Source organism: Melospiza georgiana, unplaced genomic scaffold (assembly GCF_028018845.1).
Source record: "Melospiza georgiana isolate bMelGeo1 unplaced genomic scaffold, bMelGeo1.pri scaffold_29, whole genome shotgun sequence".
NCBI classification, from domain to species: Eukaryota; Metazoa; Chordata; class Aves; order Passeriformes; family Passerellidae; genus Melospiza; species Melospiza georgiana.
The window spans coordinates 2,077,603-2,096,264 of NW_026652215.1; the positions used below are offsets into that span (position 1 = coordinate 2,077,603).

General features: G+C 49.5%; 1 protein-coding gene across 1 annotated transcript; it reads left to right on the plus strand.

Moving 5' to 3' along the window:
• The first annotated feature begins 15,683 nt into the window (after positions 1-15,683).
• LOC131096339 (olfactory receptor 14J1-like) lies at positions 15,684-16,277 on the plus strand. Its single transcript, XM_058044678.1, has one exon. The coding sequence runs from the start codon at positions 15,690-15,692 to the stop codon at positions 16,275-16,277; it is 588 nt and encodes a 195-aa protein (XP_057900661.1). The 5' UTR covers positions 15,684-15,689.
• The last annotated feature ends 2,385 nt before the right edge of the window (positions 16,278-18,662 follow it).

Here is an 18,662-nt window from a genome sequence, read left to right on the forward strand (position 1 = left end):
TGTCTCAACCTCTCCTGGTGCATATGAACACCAGGAAATCTGTGATAGCCTAAATGAATCAGACTGCTGGTGTAATTTCACCTTAATACAGCCTGTAGAAATAACTTGCCTTTGGGCACAAGATGATATCGGGCTTTCATTTAAATTCAAAGTAGACACTACACCTTTTACCACAGCAGAACCCTATACAGCCCACAGCAAGACTCAAATAGTTCAGACTCAACCCAAACTTGAACCTGAGGTGTATGGAATAGGCCCCTACGTAGTAAGGAATGTGGGTGAGCAGCAACTATTATTCAATCCAGAATGGTCTCTCAAACGTGTGGAGTTGATAATGCAAATTAACATCTCAAAAATCCAACCAGCCTGCTCCTCCTTCCTAAAAACTTCATTTGGAGGCTGGACAACATGGTTACAAAAACAGGCATACCTCAGGAGCAGAACAAGAAAGGACCTAACTGGCTTATTAGGGACAGGATTAGGAGTTTTAAATGGAATTGATTCAGAAATACTGATGAATAGACTGGCCACTGCAGCAGGTAGCCTAACAAAATTGAAGCATCCCTTAATGTCATCTCTATTGGCATTAGGAACTAGCCAATGGCAGATTTCAAAAGTACTGTCAAAGTGGGAAACAGCCGGGGACCAAGACCACAAGCTGATAGTAGAAGCACTTAGTACAGTTCAAGATAATGTGTCCTTAGCTTTCAGTTGTATACAAGCACAGTTATGGGTGCAGGCAACAGCAGCTTTGATCATACGGGAAGGGAGTGAAGGTAATTTTCCAGCTGAAATTTGGAAGATTGTGTGGGATAATGCAATTGATTTTGAAAGGAAATTTCAATCCTGGTGGACTATGGTGAATTTCACCTATGATCCTGTTTCTAATGTAGCAACTGCCTTTGTGCTTACCATACGTAATGCCACTGTTTATGTTATCCATCCCATCATTGCCCTAGGATTAAACCATGAAAAAACAATACTCTATCCTTCAGAACATAGAGTGTGGGCAAGAAAGATGAATGGAAAGTGGCAGACAGTAAACTTAGAATCCTGCATTACTAGAGAACAGATGGGATTCATTTGTGAAAGCAATACTATTAATGCTCAGGATGTGTGTTTGGACACTGAACAGAGTATTTGTCACTTTGAAGTTCATCCAGTCACTGACCAGAAAACTGTACTTGTATATACTGGAAAAGGGTGTGTGTGACTGAGGACTGCCTGTGCTGCAGTAAAAATTGATAGCAATTATGTTATTCTGTCTAGTAGAAATCATTCTAACTTCTGTATTTGTAATTTTGTTAAGATTATCGGGTGTGATTTTTCGTACTTGGCCCCAGTGACATCCCACCAGCTGATTAAAGCTAACTACATGATGTATCACAGACTACCACCTACCCCTATTGGGATGAACCTTACATTAGTGAAACAATTTATTAAGCACCAAGACCTATTGGAAATCCTGAAGGAAATCCAAGAAAGTGGAAGGAAAACCTTAATTACTGTCCAACACGATAGAAAGGAGATAACCAGGGTTCTACAAAGAATAAAACAGAATATGGATCATCACTGGTGGGATGTGATCTTTGGGTGGTCACAAACTGCAAATGGAATCTTTAATAAGTTGTGCCACTCCATTGTAGTTTCACTAATATTAGTTGGGATAAGCTTAGGATTATCTATTATATTGTTAATTTGGGACAGGAGAATGCCACAATGAATAGCTGTACTAACCTCTGTGTCAAATGTACATGGTGAAGCGTTAAAAGACACTTATTGTCGTGGAGGTTTTCCTTAAGTAAAATAATTTACTTATTTCCTAGGAAAGGGGGGAATGAGATGGAGTGGGATCCATTCTGAATTAGGTGAAGTGTCTGGAAGAGGTGAGGGGTCTGTGGGGCCAAAGCTGAAGGAAAGCTGCATTCCAGAGACAGCAAGGAGACAGAGAAAGAAAAACAGAAATGACCACAAGGTCAATCTTCCCCACACCTAGAAATTCTTTTGATAAAGAAGAACTGGTGCTAAATGTCACGCGGAATGAATATGTATGAACTTATTGTGAAACTGTATGCATATGCATTTGGAAGGGGGATAAAAGAAGACCCGAGGTCTTCAGAGGCACGCTTGCCTTTTTGGGGAGGCTTGCATCCGGCGCGCGTCATAATAAAAGCATACCAGGCTTTACAAATTTTACAAAGTTGTGAGGTTTCTTCTTTTCTCCACAAAACAGTGGCACAGTGAGATGACTGATTGTGCACAAGGCTTTTGCCAACCGACTGTGTGGGGTTTCATCCTGCATTCCCCGTTTTTGTTTTTGAGGAACCCACTCCAGAGTACCATGAGCGCATTCTACAATAGCTTGACCAGTCGGAGAATGAGGGATACCAAACTTGTGCGAGACACCCCACAACTGCAGGAACTGCTGCACCTTTTGCAATGCGTAAGCAGGATCAATGTTAGTTTTCACAGCAGAAGGTATGGCCAGAACGGCAAAGGCCTGCCTCCAGTGGGCAAGGACATCACGGGCCTTCTCCCAAATGTGTGAGCCGAAGCCCACATCGCAGAGGAGAATGTGTTCACCGTGACATGAACATACTTGAGTCAGCCAAACTTGGCAATCTGGGTGACATCGGTCTGCCAAAGCTCCAAGGCCCTAAGGCCTCTGGTGTTTACCCCTGCCGGCAAAGGCGGAGCAAGTGCATGGCAGTCATCACATGACTCAACAATGTCATGAGCCTTAGCTGGCATCAGCTGAAACTGCTTCTGCAGGGTATGTGCGTTTTGGTGGGAAAACCCATGCAATGCCTCGGCCTGCGCGAGTGTATCAGGCTGAGGCGCCACTCACGCTGGGTTAGCCAATTTGTCAGCCCTTGTGTTACCTTCCACTATAAAGCCTGGCAAATTGGTGTGACTCCTCACATGCAGAACATAGAATGGATGAACCCGGGCCTGAATGGCACACCACAAGGTCTTCAGTAAATGAAACAAGGCAGGATTACTGACCTCCTTCAAAACGGAATGACCCAAACTCTGTGCAATATTGGCCACATAGGTGGAATCCGTGACCAAGTTGAAAGGTTCCTGGGAAAATTTCCCAAATGCCATGACAGCAGCCCTCAGTTACAACCAATTAGGCTGACCCATCCTCATGAGCTTCCAGAACCTGCCACTCAGATCCATCCTTCCAAGTAACAATGGCCTTTCCTGTTTTCCCTGAACCGTCAGTGAAGACGGTGGGTCCTTGCACAGGTTCCTGGGTATTTTTGGGCTGCAAAGGGATTTGTGTGAATTTTGCCATATGCAGTAACCTATGACTGGGCAGATGATAAATGATCTGCCCTGAAAAATTTTCCAGAGCACTCTGCAGGGACACACTGTTTGCAAAGCTCCAGTCAAAATCCCCCGTTGCACCAGGAGTATGATCTTTGTGGGATCCACACCCATCAATTGCAAACGCCGTTGCCGGCATTTGATTATCCAGCGAGCAATCAGCTCAAACAATGCAGTTGCTGTCTTCTGTGGCAGATGGGGCAGGAAAACCCATTCCAACACATGCAAGGAATGAGACCATTTGTCACTCCATTGGCCAATGATTAAAGCTTAATAATGGAGCTCTGTGCATTGTGTTTTAAGGCTTACAAGCAGGTATTGTATTCAAAATAGGAAAGCATTGTTTTTACCAAAGGTACGTGTGCTTATGGTGCTTGGCTAGAACTGCTGTCAATATGCTTTTGCTTTGTGTGATAGGTCAAGAAACTTATAAAGTAAGTTGTACCATTAAGTTCCTGGTCTGCTGCCTGGAATGTGAGCTGCTGGCATCTTCCCATTGTCATAACCATGTAATGAGACTGATGCTGAAAATTAAAGCAGCTCGAGGCACGTTCTACAGCAGCCCTGTCTGGTTCGTGGTTTGTACAAAGCCCTTCAGCCAGCTTCACCCTGATCCAAGTGCTGCTGCACCAGGTTCTGAAGGGCGACCAATTTGTCTTGAGGGAGAAGCCACTGCTTCTCCCAGACAGATTTGTCCACCAGACACCGAATAGGAGGCGTAAGACACTCTGCGCCCTTCACTGCAGTGGCCCCCATCAAAAATCCCTCCCAATGTGCACTCCCAGACAGAAGAAGATCCCTCCCCCAGAGGCTGGGAGGAGTTGAAGTAACATGAGGCCTAACCCAGGCTGTCTGTCCCTCTGGGTTTGCAACCAGCATGGGCCGCAGGCTCAAGTAGCATTGCGCTGTCCCTCCCAGGCCTGCAACAGACGTCCCCATAGGATCCAGGGGCCACTCTCCGGGCCAGGCAGCAAGGGAGAGAACCATGACATCAGTACCGCTGTTGAGAAGCCAGCGGAGGTGGATTTCTGATGGCGTCGCACCAGGAACAGACAGGGTACACAGCATCTCAGGATGGTCCTTGGTCAGGACAGCAGTCCAGCGAACTTGAGGCGGCCCAGTGGATCCAAAGCCACCAGCTACACGCAACCGGTCAGCTGTCCTGCGAACAGAAGACTTAAAAGGCACAAGTTGAGCAAGTTGCGTCCCTTTCGGGATCGTGACGGGAGGGGGTGGGTGTGGAGACCATGGCACAAATCTGCCCTGTGAAATCTGCATCAATGAGCCCCAGGGGCACAATGATGCCCTGAAGGGTGGCACTAGATCTCCCCATCAGGAGAGCACTCATGCCCCCACCCAAGGGATCAAAGGAATCCAGGGGAACCTTGTGTATTTTACAAGATTCTAAGACATCTGTTGCTGTGGTGCAGACATCCACACCTGCTGATCCGCGGGTGGGGAGACCTCCATCAGTTCCTGGGTCTGGAGAGAAGCTTGTGTCTGGGTGCGTCCCTTCTGCGCGCTCCGCTTCATGTTTCCTGAGTCCGGTAAAGCCTGGCCATTAACATGAACAGTCCCCTTGCAGATATTGGACATGTGATTCAGCCTACCACACTGACCACATAAGAACATGGGAAATCTGAACTTCTGTGCTTTCTTCCCCTGCTTCTTTCCAGCCTGCGCAGTCCCCTGCTGTGGCCGCCCGCCCTGCGGTGCTGCCACGACTGACTGCACAGCGGCAGCCACGGCAGCCAACTTCTGACCCGAGGGAATGATGTCCGCACAGGCCTCCGCCATCTGAGAGACAGTAGGAAAATCAGGCAGAGCCACTATGACCCTCCTACAAGTATCATTCCAATTACACCTCACATGGTTTGCAATCACAATCCTCCTTGCCACAGGATCAGGGACCTGCCTCTCCACATACGCAGTCAGCATTGCTGCAAATGCCATGAAAGGCTCATAATCCCCCCAGCCAATGGTCACAAATGGCTGCCTTGGAGCAGCCATTTCCAGGGTCTGAATAATCGCTGCCATGCCCAATGTGTGGCACTGGTCAAGCACAAGGGGATCGAAGCCAACGTGCCCCTGAGAATTTTCATAAAGCCCTGTGCCCAGCAGCATGTCAGTGACATCCACACGCCTGGGGCCCTGCGGCACCAGTGCAGCATTCTGCACCACCGCTTGGGCCACCAAACGAGCCCACTTGGTCTCAAAAACATCAAACTGCACAAAGTCAAAAAGCGAATGTGCTACACGACAGAGGTCATGAGGTGTCAGCACATCCATAACGACCCTCCCGAGAGTCTGCATAACCTCAGCAGACTCCAAACCATGCTGAGCAACCACATCATGGACTTCTCTCTCCAGCTTATACAAAAGCGGTTCATGGGTGTTATGAGTAACACCCCTGAGCATAGGGAAAGCCTGGGGACCTTCCGACAAAGCCACATCACCTGCTGTGTCCCAGTCCTTGAGCCCCACAGGGACAAGTGGAGATGATTGACTGGGAGCCAGGTCAACACCACTCGCCCCTGCACCCCTTGCAGCCAGAGAAGCCCCCTCCATGACCCTGCAGATGCCATGAGGAGGCAGGCTCAGACATCTCCTCGGACTTGATTTTGGCTGCTTGCCAGAAACGCTCGGGTTTCCTCGGATGCACGGTCACCTGGCATGAGGAAAGTGTCCACAAATTCGGTGAGGAAGTGCCACGGCCCCGGGCACCCACCAGTCTCCCACTGGCCGTGTTGGCATTCACACTAAAGGTAAATACCTCAGCGCCCTGTAGTGCCACAGCCCTGGCAGGGGGCGCCTTGGTGGGCACAGGTGCCAGCACGGCCTGCAAACCCAGTGTGGACTGGGACGATGTGATGGTGGTCACAAGGGTTTTCAGGATGAGAGAGAGACAAGAATGTTAACTCCATGATCAGAAGGCTTGATTTATTATTTTATTATATATATATACATTTTAACTGTACTAAAAAGTAATAGAAAGGAAAAGGTTTCTCGGAAGGCTAAGCTAAGAATAGAATCGAAAGGAATGAATAACAAAGATCTGTGTCTCATCAGAGAGCAAGAGCAACTCTGCAGTGAGTGGTCAGTAAATCCAAACATCCACAGGAGACCAATCACGGATCCACCTGTTGCATTGCACAGCAGCAGATAACCATTGTTTGCAATTTGGTGCTGAAACTTCTCAGCTTCAGCAGGAAAAATCCTAATGAAAGGATTTTAATGAAAAGATGCCTGCAACAGGACAAGACCGGCGCGGGGCCCTGTCCCCGACATGGAGGAGGGGAGGGGTGCCAAGAGAGGTGCAGCCCGTGGAGCCGCATCACTGCAGAGCGGCACAAGGGAGCCTGGCACAACCAAATCCACCCCGGGGGAACCATTGCCATCCCCCGTGTTGGACCCGTCCCTCAGCACACCGTCCCAGGGTGGGGAGAGAGCTCCACATTGCACAGAAACTCAAACTTCCCCTTTCCATGTCCAAGACAGAAGGGCTCCACTGGGAACTCCGAGGGGTACAAGAACCAGACCCCTACCAAAGCTCCTCACACTTTTTCCACTGCACCAGCAGTGATCCCACGTCTACGGTGCAATCATCAAAGAGGGCCTCCATGAGGTGTACCCCCACAAGAGACCACTCCTCCTTGGAGAACGGCTTTGCAGAGTCCAAAAAGAGCCCTCAGTCTCGGGCCCACAGAAGCAATCGCTCAAAATCATACCAGGAAAAAGAAACCTGTTTGTTGAGAGATTTATTAATAATTGGTTAGCTGAGAAAGGCCATACTGACATAATGCCGCTGGTTAAGCTGAAGGAGAAAAGTCAGCAGTTAGCAAGCTGAAAGGAAAAGTCAGCAGTGACCTTGCTGCAACATGAGGATAGGGAGTAGAGATTAGTCCTTAATATATCCTAAGAATATGTAGAAAGTATCAAAAGTAGAACCCTAGGAATGCAGAAGTAGGCGTAGGTGCTGATATGTAACTGACCAATCCTGAGCTCAACTTTTGCAATATGTATGAAGCTCATTATTAACTGTATTTAACCCGCCGTACTGATCAATAAAATTCAGCCTGTGATGATCAAATTGATGTCCTGGTTCCCTTCCGTCGACACCTGTTTCCACTCCAGGACCCCCTCCAGAGGTCCAAAATGAGGGAATCCTTCTCGAAACCCACAGAGGTTGCCATCACCCCAAGAACAGCAGGCAAAGCACCAAAGAGGGGTGACAATACCGGCAATCCGGACTCTGTCTCAGCCTAGGCTGCAGTACACTTTGGCAGTCACCAGATGTCACTAGAGGACAGGAAAGAACAGAAGCGCACACCGCTGTTCTCAAGGTGAAGGAAAAAAGTGAAGTTTATATTCTGAATCCAACATTTATAGTTTTCCAAAAGTGACAGCGGATTGGAGGGTGAACAGTGCCACCTCTCCAATGACACTGATCAAACCAACAGCCCTTCAACTCTCTCCTCCTCCATAAAAGGAATGCGAAACAATGAGTTACTTACAGAAAATGTGTGAGAAAGTTCACTACAAGAATGTCATAATCAGAAGGCTTAGAAAATCTTAAAAAGCCAAGATGACACAAGTTGGGCTAAACTTGACCTCTGGTAACTGCTTCTCTGGTGACTGCCCCTGCACCACTGGGGCTCACTTGTTTCCTTCCTATGGAGACCATTGTGACACTGTGGAGCATTGTGGAACCAATGGGCCATGGTGACACTTAGGGACTTCTGGAAGCAAGAGGAACATTGTGACCCCGCAGGGTACCATGGATCCCAGGGGCCACTGTGACACTCTGGGGCCTCGTGGAACCAAGAACATCTTTCTGTTCTCGTCAAACTAAGAACATGTGGCCCAGTTGGGCGTCACGGTCCCAAGGGGCCAGTGTGAAGCAGCAGGACTTTGTGGAACCAAGAGGCTATTGCTGCATTTCAGGGCCTTGTGGAGCCAAAGGGCCATCGTAATCCTGCAAGGCACTGTGGATCCATGGAGAGCATTGTGGCATTACAAGGCCCCATGGAATCAGGGAGACAATTGTGACCCTGCAGGGTCTCATGGAAGGAAGGGGCCATTGTGACACTAAGGGAAGTTGTGGAACCAGGGGAATCATTGTTGCACTACTGGGCCCCAATGGAACCAAGGGGCCATTGGACACAGTGGGACTTCATGGAACCAATAGACCATTATGGCACTGTGGGGCCTTGTGGAACCATGGAGACCATTAAGATCCTTAAGGACTTGTGTAATCAAGTGACCGTTATGACACCTGAGGGCCTCATGGAAGCAAGGAGCCATTGTGACACTGCAGGGCCCTGTGGAACCAAGGGAACATGAAATAGATGTGGCTGCCTTGGCTTCCCAGGGGTCACCTGACAGGTCTGCCTGACCTTGGAATGCTGAAGGCCATTCCCATCTGCCCCTGAAACACTGGGGCTCTGGGCTTTTCTTTTTATGGAAAAGAACTGTCCATTTTTTCCAGGCATTCATGGCCAAAATTACGATTCCACCTCCAAATTTCTTTGTATGCAAGGATTGCTGCCAGACAAAAGCTGCCAGGACAGACAGGTCTGGCTGGTCTTTGACTTCTGTGTGGCAGCACTCATTTATTTTCCAAACACTGGAAAGGGCTCTGTGCTTTTCTTTGTATGGATAAAAAAATTCCTCTTTTCCAGGCACAAATTTTCTAAATTAGGACTCCGCATTCGTAATTTCAAATATTGAAGGGTTGCTCCAAGCAAACCTGACAGGACAGACACGTCAGGCTTACCTTGGCTGCTGATGGCTGCTGTTCATCAGCTCCTGAAACACGGGGCCTCTGTGGTTTCCTTCCTATGGGGACCAATGTGACATTTGAGAGCCTTGTGAAATGAAGGGGCCATTGTGACACTGCAGAGCCTTGTGGAACCAAGGATATCATTGTGGCTCTGTTTGGCCGCATGGTCCCAAGGGGCCTGTGCAAAGCAGTGGTGTGGGAGTTAGCCCAGCTGTAACTCAGAGTCAGATTTTACCCTGGAAGAACTGGGCGTGAGTTTCAAGTTCTGGGAATCATTCAATTTACTTAGGGTGAGCTTGAGACTTTTCCCATAAGCCTTTAGTGTTGTTATGCTAAGTTGTCCAAGTTCTACTCCCCTATTGGTTTATTGGTTACTTATTTCTTCTACATGATTATTGTTCTAGTTTTCTAGACCCAAGTTGTTGCTTCCCCTTTGTCTCAGATTTTAGGATCCTGCCCCTTGTACTCTGCTGGATTTCTCCATGTTTATTAATTTTCACCCTGTTATTAAAGTTCCTTTTAAACAACTCCATTGATCCTGCTCCTTTCCATTTTCGCCACACTCACCCTGAACTCAGGGAGCCAGAGATATTTGTCACAGCCACCCTCATTGGGACATTTGGTGCCCAAACAGGGACCATGACATTCAGGGATCCCTGTGTCAGTCGTGTCAGCTGGGGTTAGCTGATGGATAGGCCAGTGCTCCCTGGGATTTTGGATTGTGCCGGGCCTGGCGGATTCATCGTTGCTTCAAGGGACCTTGCCCAGGACTGGTAGGGACAACGATTGTTTCACCTGCATAGGATTGCAGGTGGGTTTGGGGAAATGCAAGATATTTATTGCCCATTTTGCCATTGTGTTTTTACAATATGCACCCATGTCCCATAATTAATTTGAGGTGTTGCGGTGGCTCTTCTCCATAAGGCAAAGAAAGAAAAATGGTCAGCCATATGTCCACAGTAGAAAGGAGTGTATATGGATGCTTTAATTCTCACTGGTCATGATGAAATATTTTCAAAGAACGAATAAAAATCAATGACAAGGTGGATCATTAAAAAATTTCCAGACACCTCTGGTGTCGAAATCCATACCACTGAATTTTGAGACTAAGTGGAAGTTAAATTTTACAACCTTTGGATCAAAAGGGACTCCATTGCATCCCACATACTCCCCATTATCCACACCACCCTTGAGACACTTCACCAGCCAGCAGCGTGTTGAAAACTCAATCCATTGGTCACTCCTAACTCAGGACCTCGCCCCAAACCTGCCTTTATCAGACCTTCCACGATGGTCCAAGATGGCGACGGCCATGCTCTCTTGGAGTATCATGCCCTGGAGAGTTAAGATGGAAGGAGCCTGAACGTGGCTCAAGAGCCCGATCATCCTCCCTCCATCTTGGCTCCTCCATTTCCTGCTACCACAGCCTTCTCTTCCGCCTGAACGAACCTCCAGACTCCACCCCCACAACTGTGGGTCACACCCCCACTGTCAATCATTCCACCTCCACCCTGGGCCATGCCTCCAGAATGCCAGCCTAGTTGTTTGCCATCCTAAATCAAGGCCCTTCCTCCCCAACACCTGACAAAATGGCAGTGCCCTTTGCCCCACCCTCCGGCAACAATATGACCCCATGGTCAAAGATACTAAGCCCAACTGTCACACTATTTCTAATCCAAATGTTTCTCCTCCAAGTTATTCTTCCTCCTTAGAAAACAGTTTGGATTCCCCAGAGCCACCTCACCCCTTTAACCCCAGAAGATCCCTGGGAAATGATCTGGAAATAAGCAGTTAAGGAAAGAGACTGGCAAACAGTCTCAAAACCCCTCATTGGCCCTGTATGTTATGAAAGATGGGATCAGAATCCCAGGTATCAGCCATTGGTTTGAGGGGAAATCAAGGATCTGTGTAGGGCAGCTAAAGACCACAGGAGAGACTTCCCTTGTTTTAATGGCCTAATGAGGGCCATGTTTACAGCACATGTCTTAACTCCCTATGATTTAAAATATATTATGACCATGTTGTTGTCACCTACAGAATACACCCTGTGAAAAGGGGGATGGAAGTGTTTACTAAATCGATTAATAGCGACTATGCTAATAATGAGGCAAGAGCGGAATCAACCACCTAGCTAGAGAAGGACAACACAGCCTACCAGATGACCAAGCAGCAGGTATCCCTAGAGAAGTATTGGATGATATCAAAGAGATGGCTTTGCAAGCTTTAATCCAGGTATTTGACGGTAGCATCCCCAGTGTGGACTACCTTGGGTGGCTGCAGCTAAATCTTTAGGGCAATGAGACCATCTTCGGTGCCTGTTAAGTAAGCAGGCCAATGCTACCTCCCTCACACTGAGTGGCCTGTTCTCAGAGACAGAGACCATCAGACATGCCACCGTGCAGAACAGCAATGGCGTTTTTACTCTCCACATGGGCATGGCTGTGTAGAGGGCGTGTGTTGCATGAACCTCTCCATCCACAACGAGTCAATCCACAAGAGCATTCAGGTACTGAAGGAAGGATTCAAGAAGCTTCAAGTGGAAAACAACAACTGGTTCAATAAACTCTTCCAATCCAAGGGACTAAAGGGTTGGATGATGTCTACTGAAACAGGACTATTAATTCTCTTAGTGGTTGTTGTTGTATTGTTAATGTTCCCATGATTGTTTGAATGTTTTAGAAAGTCTTACAAAATTCTTTCAGTTCCATCTTTGTTGTAAAACCGAAAGGAGAAAGATACCCAACACAGGCTCCTCATGGACTCCTTGGAGGAGAGAATTGGAGGCCAGGATGGCACAAAAACCTCTCAGAGACTCAGTGAGGAAAGGAAAATCCTTAAAAGTACCTAAAAGTATTCTTAAATCCATAAAGTATCTTAAAAACCTTGAGTATCTCAAAGCATTAATGAGCCCTGCTAAGTTTCAGTACAAAGCTCTCAAGGGACTCGTTAAAGCAGATAATTGGGGCCATGATTGCACAAACGTCTCACAGAGTATGTATCAAAAGGGAAACATCAAGTACTTTGAAAAAACTCAAGTACCCTGAAGCATAAATGAGCCCCACTGAGTGTTGTTACTGACAAAGCCTCTCCAGGGACTAATTACAGCAGTAATTGGAGGCCATGATTGCACAAACCTTTCAGAGACTCCAAGGCAAAAGCCAAACCCAAAGTCCTTTGAAAAACCTGCACAGAGGCTTCTGGCACAGATGCAGCTCCTGGCAAGGGCAGCGCTGCAGAGAGACAGCTCTGGCCAGGAGCAGCTCCTGTGCACAGCGCAGCAGGGCTGGGGCACTGCCTGCAGCCACCCCGGGCACAGCACAGGGCACAGAGGGGTTAAACTCAGCCTGGGCTGGGAGCACAGAGCAGAGCTCACTCAGGGCTCACTAGAGCAGAAATCATCGCAGGTTTGAAGCAGTCATTCCCTGGCTGTGGGAAGAGAAGCTGCCGTTCCTGCAGGGATCTCCTGGAGCTGGCACATCCCACGGCTTTGAGGACCTTTCAGGAGGACTCTCAGAGCTGCTCCAGGGCAGGGCTGTGGCCCTAGGGCAGGGCTGGCTTTCCCTTCTGCCCCAGCCCAGGCACAGCCCAAGGCAGCTCCTGTTGCCAGGCTCTGCTGCAGGGCTGAGCAGCCGGGGCTGCAGCCAGGGGTGCCCGGGGCTGTCGTGCAGAGCAGGGTCCTGCAGCCCAGGGCGCTGTGCTGGGGCAGGGACTCTGCTGCCTGCCAGGGACAGCTCTCAGCCAGCCCTGGCAGCTGCTCCCGGCACGGTGGGGAAGCTGTGGGGGGAAGGAGCCACCCTGAGCAGGGCAGGGGCTGCTGCTGAGAGGGGCTGGGTGGCTCAGGGCTGCTCCCAGCTCCAGACCAGCCTGGGCACAGCTCCGGAGGACACTTCCCAAAGAAGGTAAGCCAGGGATTGCTGGAAAGATCAGGAGCTCTGCTGAGAGTGTTTTCAATTTCCTACTTAGAGAAAGATAGGAATGTTGGGGTGGTGACAAAAAGAATTTTGTATTTTTTACATTTTTATATATTCATAGCTCTCTAAATTACTATTATATAGTTACAATCCTATAATCCTTACTTAACTCTACTAAACTCTTAACTGTATTAAACCACTATTCTTATGTAGCTTTAATCCTGAATTAAATCTAGTATGTTTCCTTACCTTTCTCTTAATAACCTGACTGTCTAAATATATTCCTAAAATGCTGTATAGTCCTATTCTTTTATATAGTCCTGAAATACTATATAGTCTTCTAGGAACTGGACATATAGGAGCATTTTGGGTTTTGAGAATGAGCAGAATATGAGCAGTCATTATAAAAAGTGAAGGCAAAGAAGCCTTTGGACCTACTCCAATGGGTTGACCAGGGGTGTGTAACTAGGGAAACTGAATCTCCTTTTGGATGTTCCTGTTAGATATCCTAATTAATCAACCTTAATAATTTGTTCAAATCAGGAGCTGGGTGTGCCCCATCCCCACTGGGACACCTGGAAGCTTCCAATAAATGTCTGGTTTTTACTTTACTGTTCTAACACTGTTGCAAGGGTTTGTTTTGTTTTTTTTGTTTTTTTTTTTCCTCTTTGGGTTATAGACAGCAGAGGGATGAGAGAAGCAGAACAGGAATTGTAATCTCAGAATCACAGAACATTTTGAGTTGAAAGGGACACATAGGATCATCAAAGGAATGTTTGAACATTTACACAGACTCCAGAACTGTGACTTAAGCTGGTCAGTCTCTCTGCTGGGAGCCTCCCAAAGGCCCTCAGCCACTCCTCAGCCCTGGACAGCAGTAGCATCACCTCTGCAGGGCCCATCAGGGCTCTCCTGAGCTGCCCTTGCCCAGCTGCACACAGAGCCTGCCCCAGCCAGGGCCCTGCACACAGGCAGGTTTCTGTAGGGCCCAGCCAGGGCACACAGGCTGGGATGGGCTCTGTTAGCGCTGGCAGGGACAAGGCTCCTCTCAGGAGGGAATGTCCAGGCCCAGGGAGATGCTCAGGGAAGGAGAGGGGGCTGAAGAGAGCAGTGCTGGGGGCAGGATGAGGGCACTGTTGGTGTGGGGGAGGTGCCGGGCACAGCTGGGCACGGGAACACTGTCCTGAGTGCCCGGCTGTCTCTGCCCTGCCCTCTCAGGCACAGCACCACAACATCTTCTCTTGGTTCTGCCCTGCCCTGATATTGTCACTGTTATCTGCTGCTCTCAGGGAGACTCTGGCATTTGCAGCAGCTGAGTCAGGCACTGCCCTTGGCATTCCTGCCAGGCAGGGGTGTGGCCATGGGAATGGAGTGTCCAAGCTTCCCTGGCACCTGTGGGGCTGTGGGCAAAGCAGCCCATGGGAAAGGGGAATGAGCTGAGCCCCCTCCCTGAGATCCCATCATGGGCACAGCCAGGGATCTCCTTGCTGTGCCCTTCCAAGCTCTGAGCTGCCCTCCTGGGTGCAAATCTGTGCCAGAGCCTCTGGGAGTTCCCCGAATGTCCCACGGGGAAGGGCAGAGCTGCCAGAGCTGAGGAAATGCTGCTGAGTTTGCCCAGGGAGCCGTGAGTGTCCTTGGCACAAGGGGGTGCTGAGACCTTGCCCAGAGACCTTTAGAGAGGGTGAGACATTCAGGGATCCCTCTGCTCTGGGCAGGGTCTGGTTTGTCCCAGGCTGACCCAGTGAGTGTCATTGTGCTCTGATTGCAGCCAAAGGTGCAAAGCCAGGGCAGGTGGGAACAATCCCATCCAGCCCCTCATCTTCCCTCAGCCACAGGGAATCCTTTGCCTCTCCCATCTCTCAGTGGCAAACTCTGAGTGCAGCAGGAATGCTGGGGATTTCTGACCTCAGAGAGCCAGAAATGATGTGTGGGTAGGAAAACAATTCCTAAAAAAACCTTCTGCTATTCATGTCTTATAGGACTGTGAATGCAGATGCTACCAAGCCTGTCTGCATTAGAAGCGATTCCCCTGTCAAATCTTGAACATCCAGCCTTGTCCCTCTGCCACATGGCCACAAATCCAGGGCAGCAGGGCAGGGATGGCTCCTTGAGGGCCCCCATGCACAGACATGGCTGCTCCTGGCACACTCAGCCAGCACAACTGGAGCTCAGGCAGGGACATGGCTGAAGGTTTTCCCAGAGCAGGAACAAGGCTACAGGAACAGTCTGCGGGGAATAGCCCAGGCTTGGCTCAAAGCAGCCCATCCTGACTTGTCACTGTCCTTTCTCCATGAACAGGACCCCATGTGCAACCACAGAAAATGTCCAACAGCAGCTCCATCAGGCACTTCCTCCTGCTGGCATTGGCAGACACGCAGCAGCTGCAGCTCCTGCACTTCTGCCTCTTGCTGAGCATCTCCCTGGCTGCCCTCCTGGGCAACGGCCTCATCATCAGCGCCGTAGCCTGCGGCCACCACCTGCACACGCCCATGCTCTTCTTCCTGATCAACCTGGCCCTCAGCGACCTGGGCTCCATCTGCACCACTGTCCCCAAAGCCATGCACAATTCCCTCTGGGACACCAGGGACATCTACACTGCATGTGCTGCTCAGCTCTTTTTCTTTCTGTTCTTCATCTCAGCAGAATTTTGCCTCCTGACCATCATGTGCTATGACCGCTACGTGTCCATCTGCAAACCCCTGCACTACGGGACCCTCCTGGGCAGCAGAGCTTGTGCCCACATGGCAGCAGCTGCCTGGGCCACTGCCTTTCTCTATTCGCTGCTGCACACAGCCAATACATTTTCTCTGCCCCTGTGCCATGGCAGTGTCCTGGGCCAGTTCTTCTGTGAAATTCCCCAGATCCTCAAGCTTTCCTGCTACAAATCCTATCTCAGGGAATTTGGGCTCATTGCAGTTAGTGTCTGTTTTGGTTTTGGCTGTTTTGTGTTCATTGTTTTCTCCTATGTGCAGATCTTCAGGGTCGTGCTGAGGATCCCCTCAGAGCAGGGACGGCACAAAGCCTTTTCCACCTGCCTCCCTCACCTGGGCGTCGTCTCCCTGTTCCTCAGCACTGCAGCATTTGCACATCTGAAGCCCCCCTCCATGTCTTCCCCATCCCTGGATCTGGCCCTGTCAATTCTGTACTCGGTGGTGCCTCCAGTCCTGAATCCCCTCATCTACAGCCTGAGGAACCAGGAGCTCAAGGCTGCTGTGAGGAGACTGATCACTGGATGCTTTCAGGAACATTAAACTACTGGCCAATTTCTGCCAATCACTTGTACTAAAAGACGTCTTTCATACTTCTTGTTGCTTTGGTTGTGGTTTGTTTTTTTTTTTCCTTTGTATTAGTTTTTCATATTGTCCACAAAGAAATGTCATTGTTTGTGCAATTTCTCATTTTGTTTCTCTCCACCTTCCATGTGGCCAGAGACTGTGTCAATGAGGGGCAGCACTCTTGGTGGCTTTAAAGGACCCAAAGGATCTCCCAGCAAAGTTTTCTGCAGTGATGCCCTTTTGTTGCCTTCTCAGGAGCTGCAGCAGCAATGTCTGTGTGCAGAGCTGGGGGCAGATCAGTGCTAGCACAGCATCTCTGGTCCGGCTGGCCACACCATTCCTGATCCAGGCCAGGAGCCATTGGCCTTCTTGGCCACCTGGTCACACTGATGGCTCATGCCCAGCCTGCTGTCCATCAGTCCCTGCAGGCCCTTTCTGCCTGGCTGCTCTCCAGCCACTCTGTCCCCAGCCTGTAGTGCTGCAGGGCTTGTTGTAACCAAAGTGCAGGACCCGGCACTTGGTCTTTTTAAACCTGACCTTGTTGTATTTGGGCCCTGGATCCAGCCTGCCCAGGGCCCTGTGCAGAGCCCTCCTATGTTCCCACAGAATCAACACTCAGATCCAGCTTGGTGTCATCTGCAAAGACGTCCTTTGTTTCGTGGAGCCCCTCAGTGTCACAATGGCCTCCTTGTTACACCAGGCCCTGCACTGTCACACTGGTCTCCTTGGTTCCATGAGACCATGCAGAGCAACAATGGTGTCCTTGGTTCCATGGGGCCCCAAAATGTGACAGTTGACCCCTTGGTTCTGTGGGGCTTCACAGTGTCACAATGTTCTCAATGCCCTAATACTGCCTTGTCACCCAGACCATGCCACTGAGTGCCACTGGAGAGGGACAGTGACTCTGCCACGTTCCCCCCTGGCCAGACCATTCCAATGCCCACTCACCCTTTCTGTGAAGAACTTCTTCCTATTGTCCAGCCTGAACCTCCCCTGATGCAGCTTAAGGCTGTGTCTTCCTGTCCTGCCCTCCAGCAGATCCACACTCACACCCAGCTTGGTGCCATCTGCAATTTGTGAATGGTGGACTCGATCCCCTCACCCAGATCATCAGTGAAGATATTAAACAGGACTGGGCCCAGCACAGATCTCTGGGGGACACCACCAGTGCCTGGACACCAGCTGGGTGCAGCACCATCCCCACCACTCTCTGGGCCAAGCCTCCAGCCAGCTCTTTACCCTGGGAAGGGTGAACATGTACAAGCCATGGGCTGCAGTTTTTCCAGGGAATTCTGTGGCTCATGGCTTTAAAGGCTTTGAAGTCCAGGCACACAACATCCACAGCCTTTCCGGCATGCACAGGCAGGTCATCTGGTCATAAAAGGAGACCAGGTTGGTCAGGCAGGACCTGCCACCCCTAAATCCACGCTGGCTGGCTCTCATCCCTCGGCCATCCTGTGGGTGCCCTGTGATGGCACTCAGGGTGATCTGTTCCATAACCTTGCTGGGCACCCAGGTCAGGCTGACAGGCCTGGAGTTCCCCAGCTCCTCCTTCCAGCCCTGCTTGGGGATGGGCTCACACTGGCACCTCCAGTCCTCTGGGACCTCCCTGCTGAGCCAGCACTGATGGTAAATGGTGGAGAGCAGCCTGGGGAGCTCATCCACAGCTCCCTCATCCCACTAGGAGGAATCCCATCCAATCCCATACACCTGTGAGAATCTGAGAGGCTCAGCAGGTCACCAACTGCTGCCTCCTGGATTCCAGGGGGGCTGTTCTGCTCCCTGTGGCCATCTAGACGCTCAGGAGAGCACTTGTCCTGAGGACAGCCTTTCCTAATATTGAAAATTGAGACAAACAAGGTGTTAAGTAGCTCAGCCTTGTCTTTATCTTTAGTTACTGTATTTCCTACTGCATCCAATAAATAGTAGAGGTTGTGTTTGTCTGGTGTTTTACTATAATTTTATTTATAGAAGCATTTCCTCTTATTTTTCACAGAAGTGGCCAGGTTAAGCTCTAGTTGAGCTTTCACCTCCTTCCTTTTCTTTTTGCATAACTTAACAACATTCTTAAACACTTTCTGAGTTGCCTGTTCTTCTTTCCAAAAGTGATGCACCCTCTTTTTACCCCTGAGTTCCCACAAAGGCTCAATGGGCAGCCAGGACAGTCATTTTCCTCACTAGATCATGTTTTGCCACACTGGCAGAGGCTCCTCCATCCCCTTAAGATTATTTTCATGAAGTGTGTCCATCCTCCCTGGACCCTTTTGTTTTTAAGGGCTGTTTCCCTTTAAAGAATCAGTACCTGATTTGGTACTCCCCAAATCAGCATCCTAAATAGGCCAAAGTCTGCCCTTCCTAATT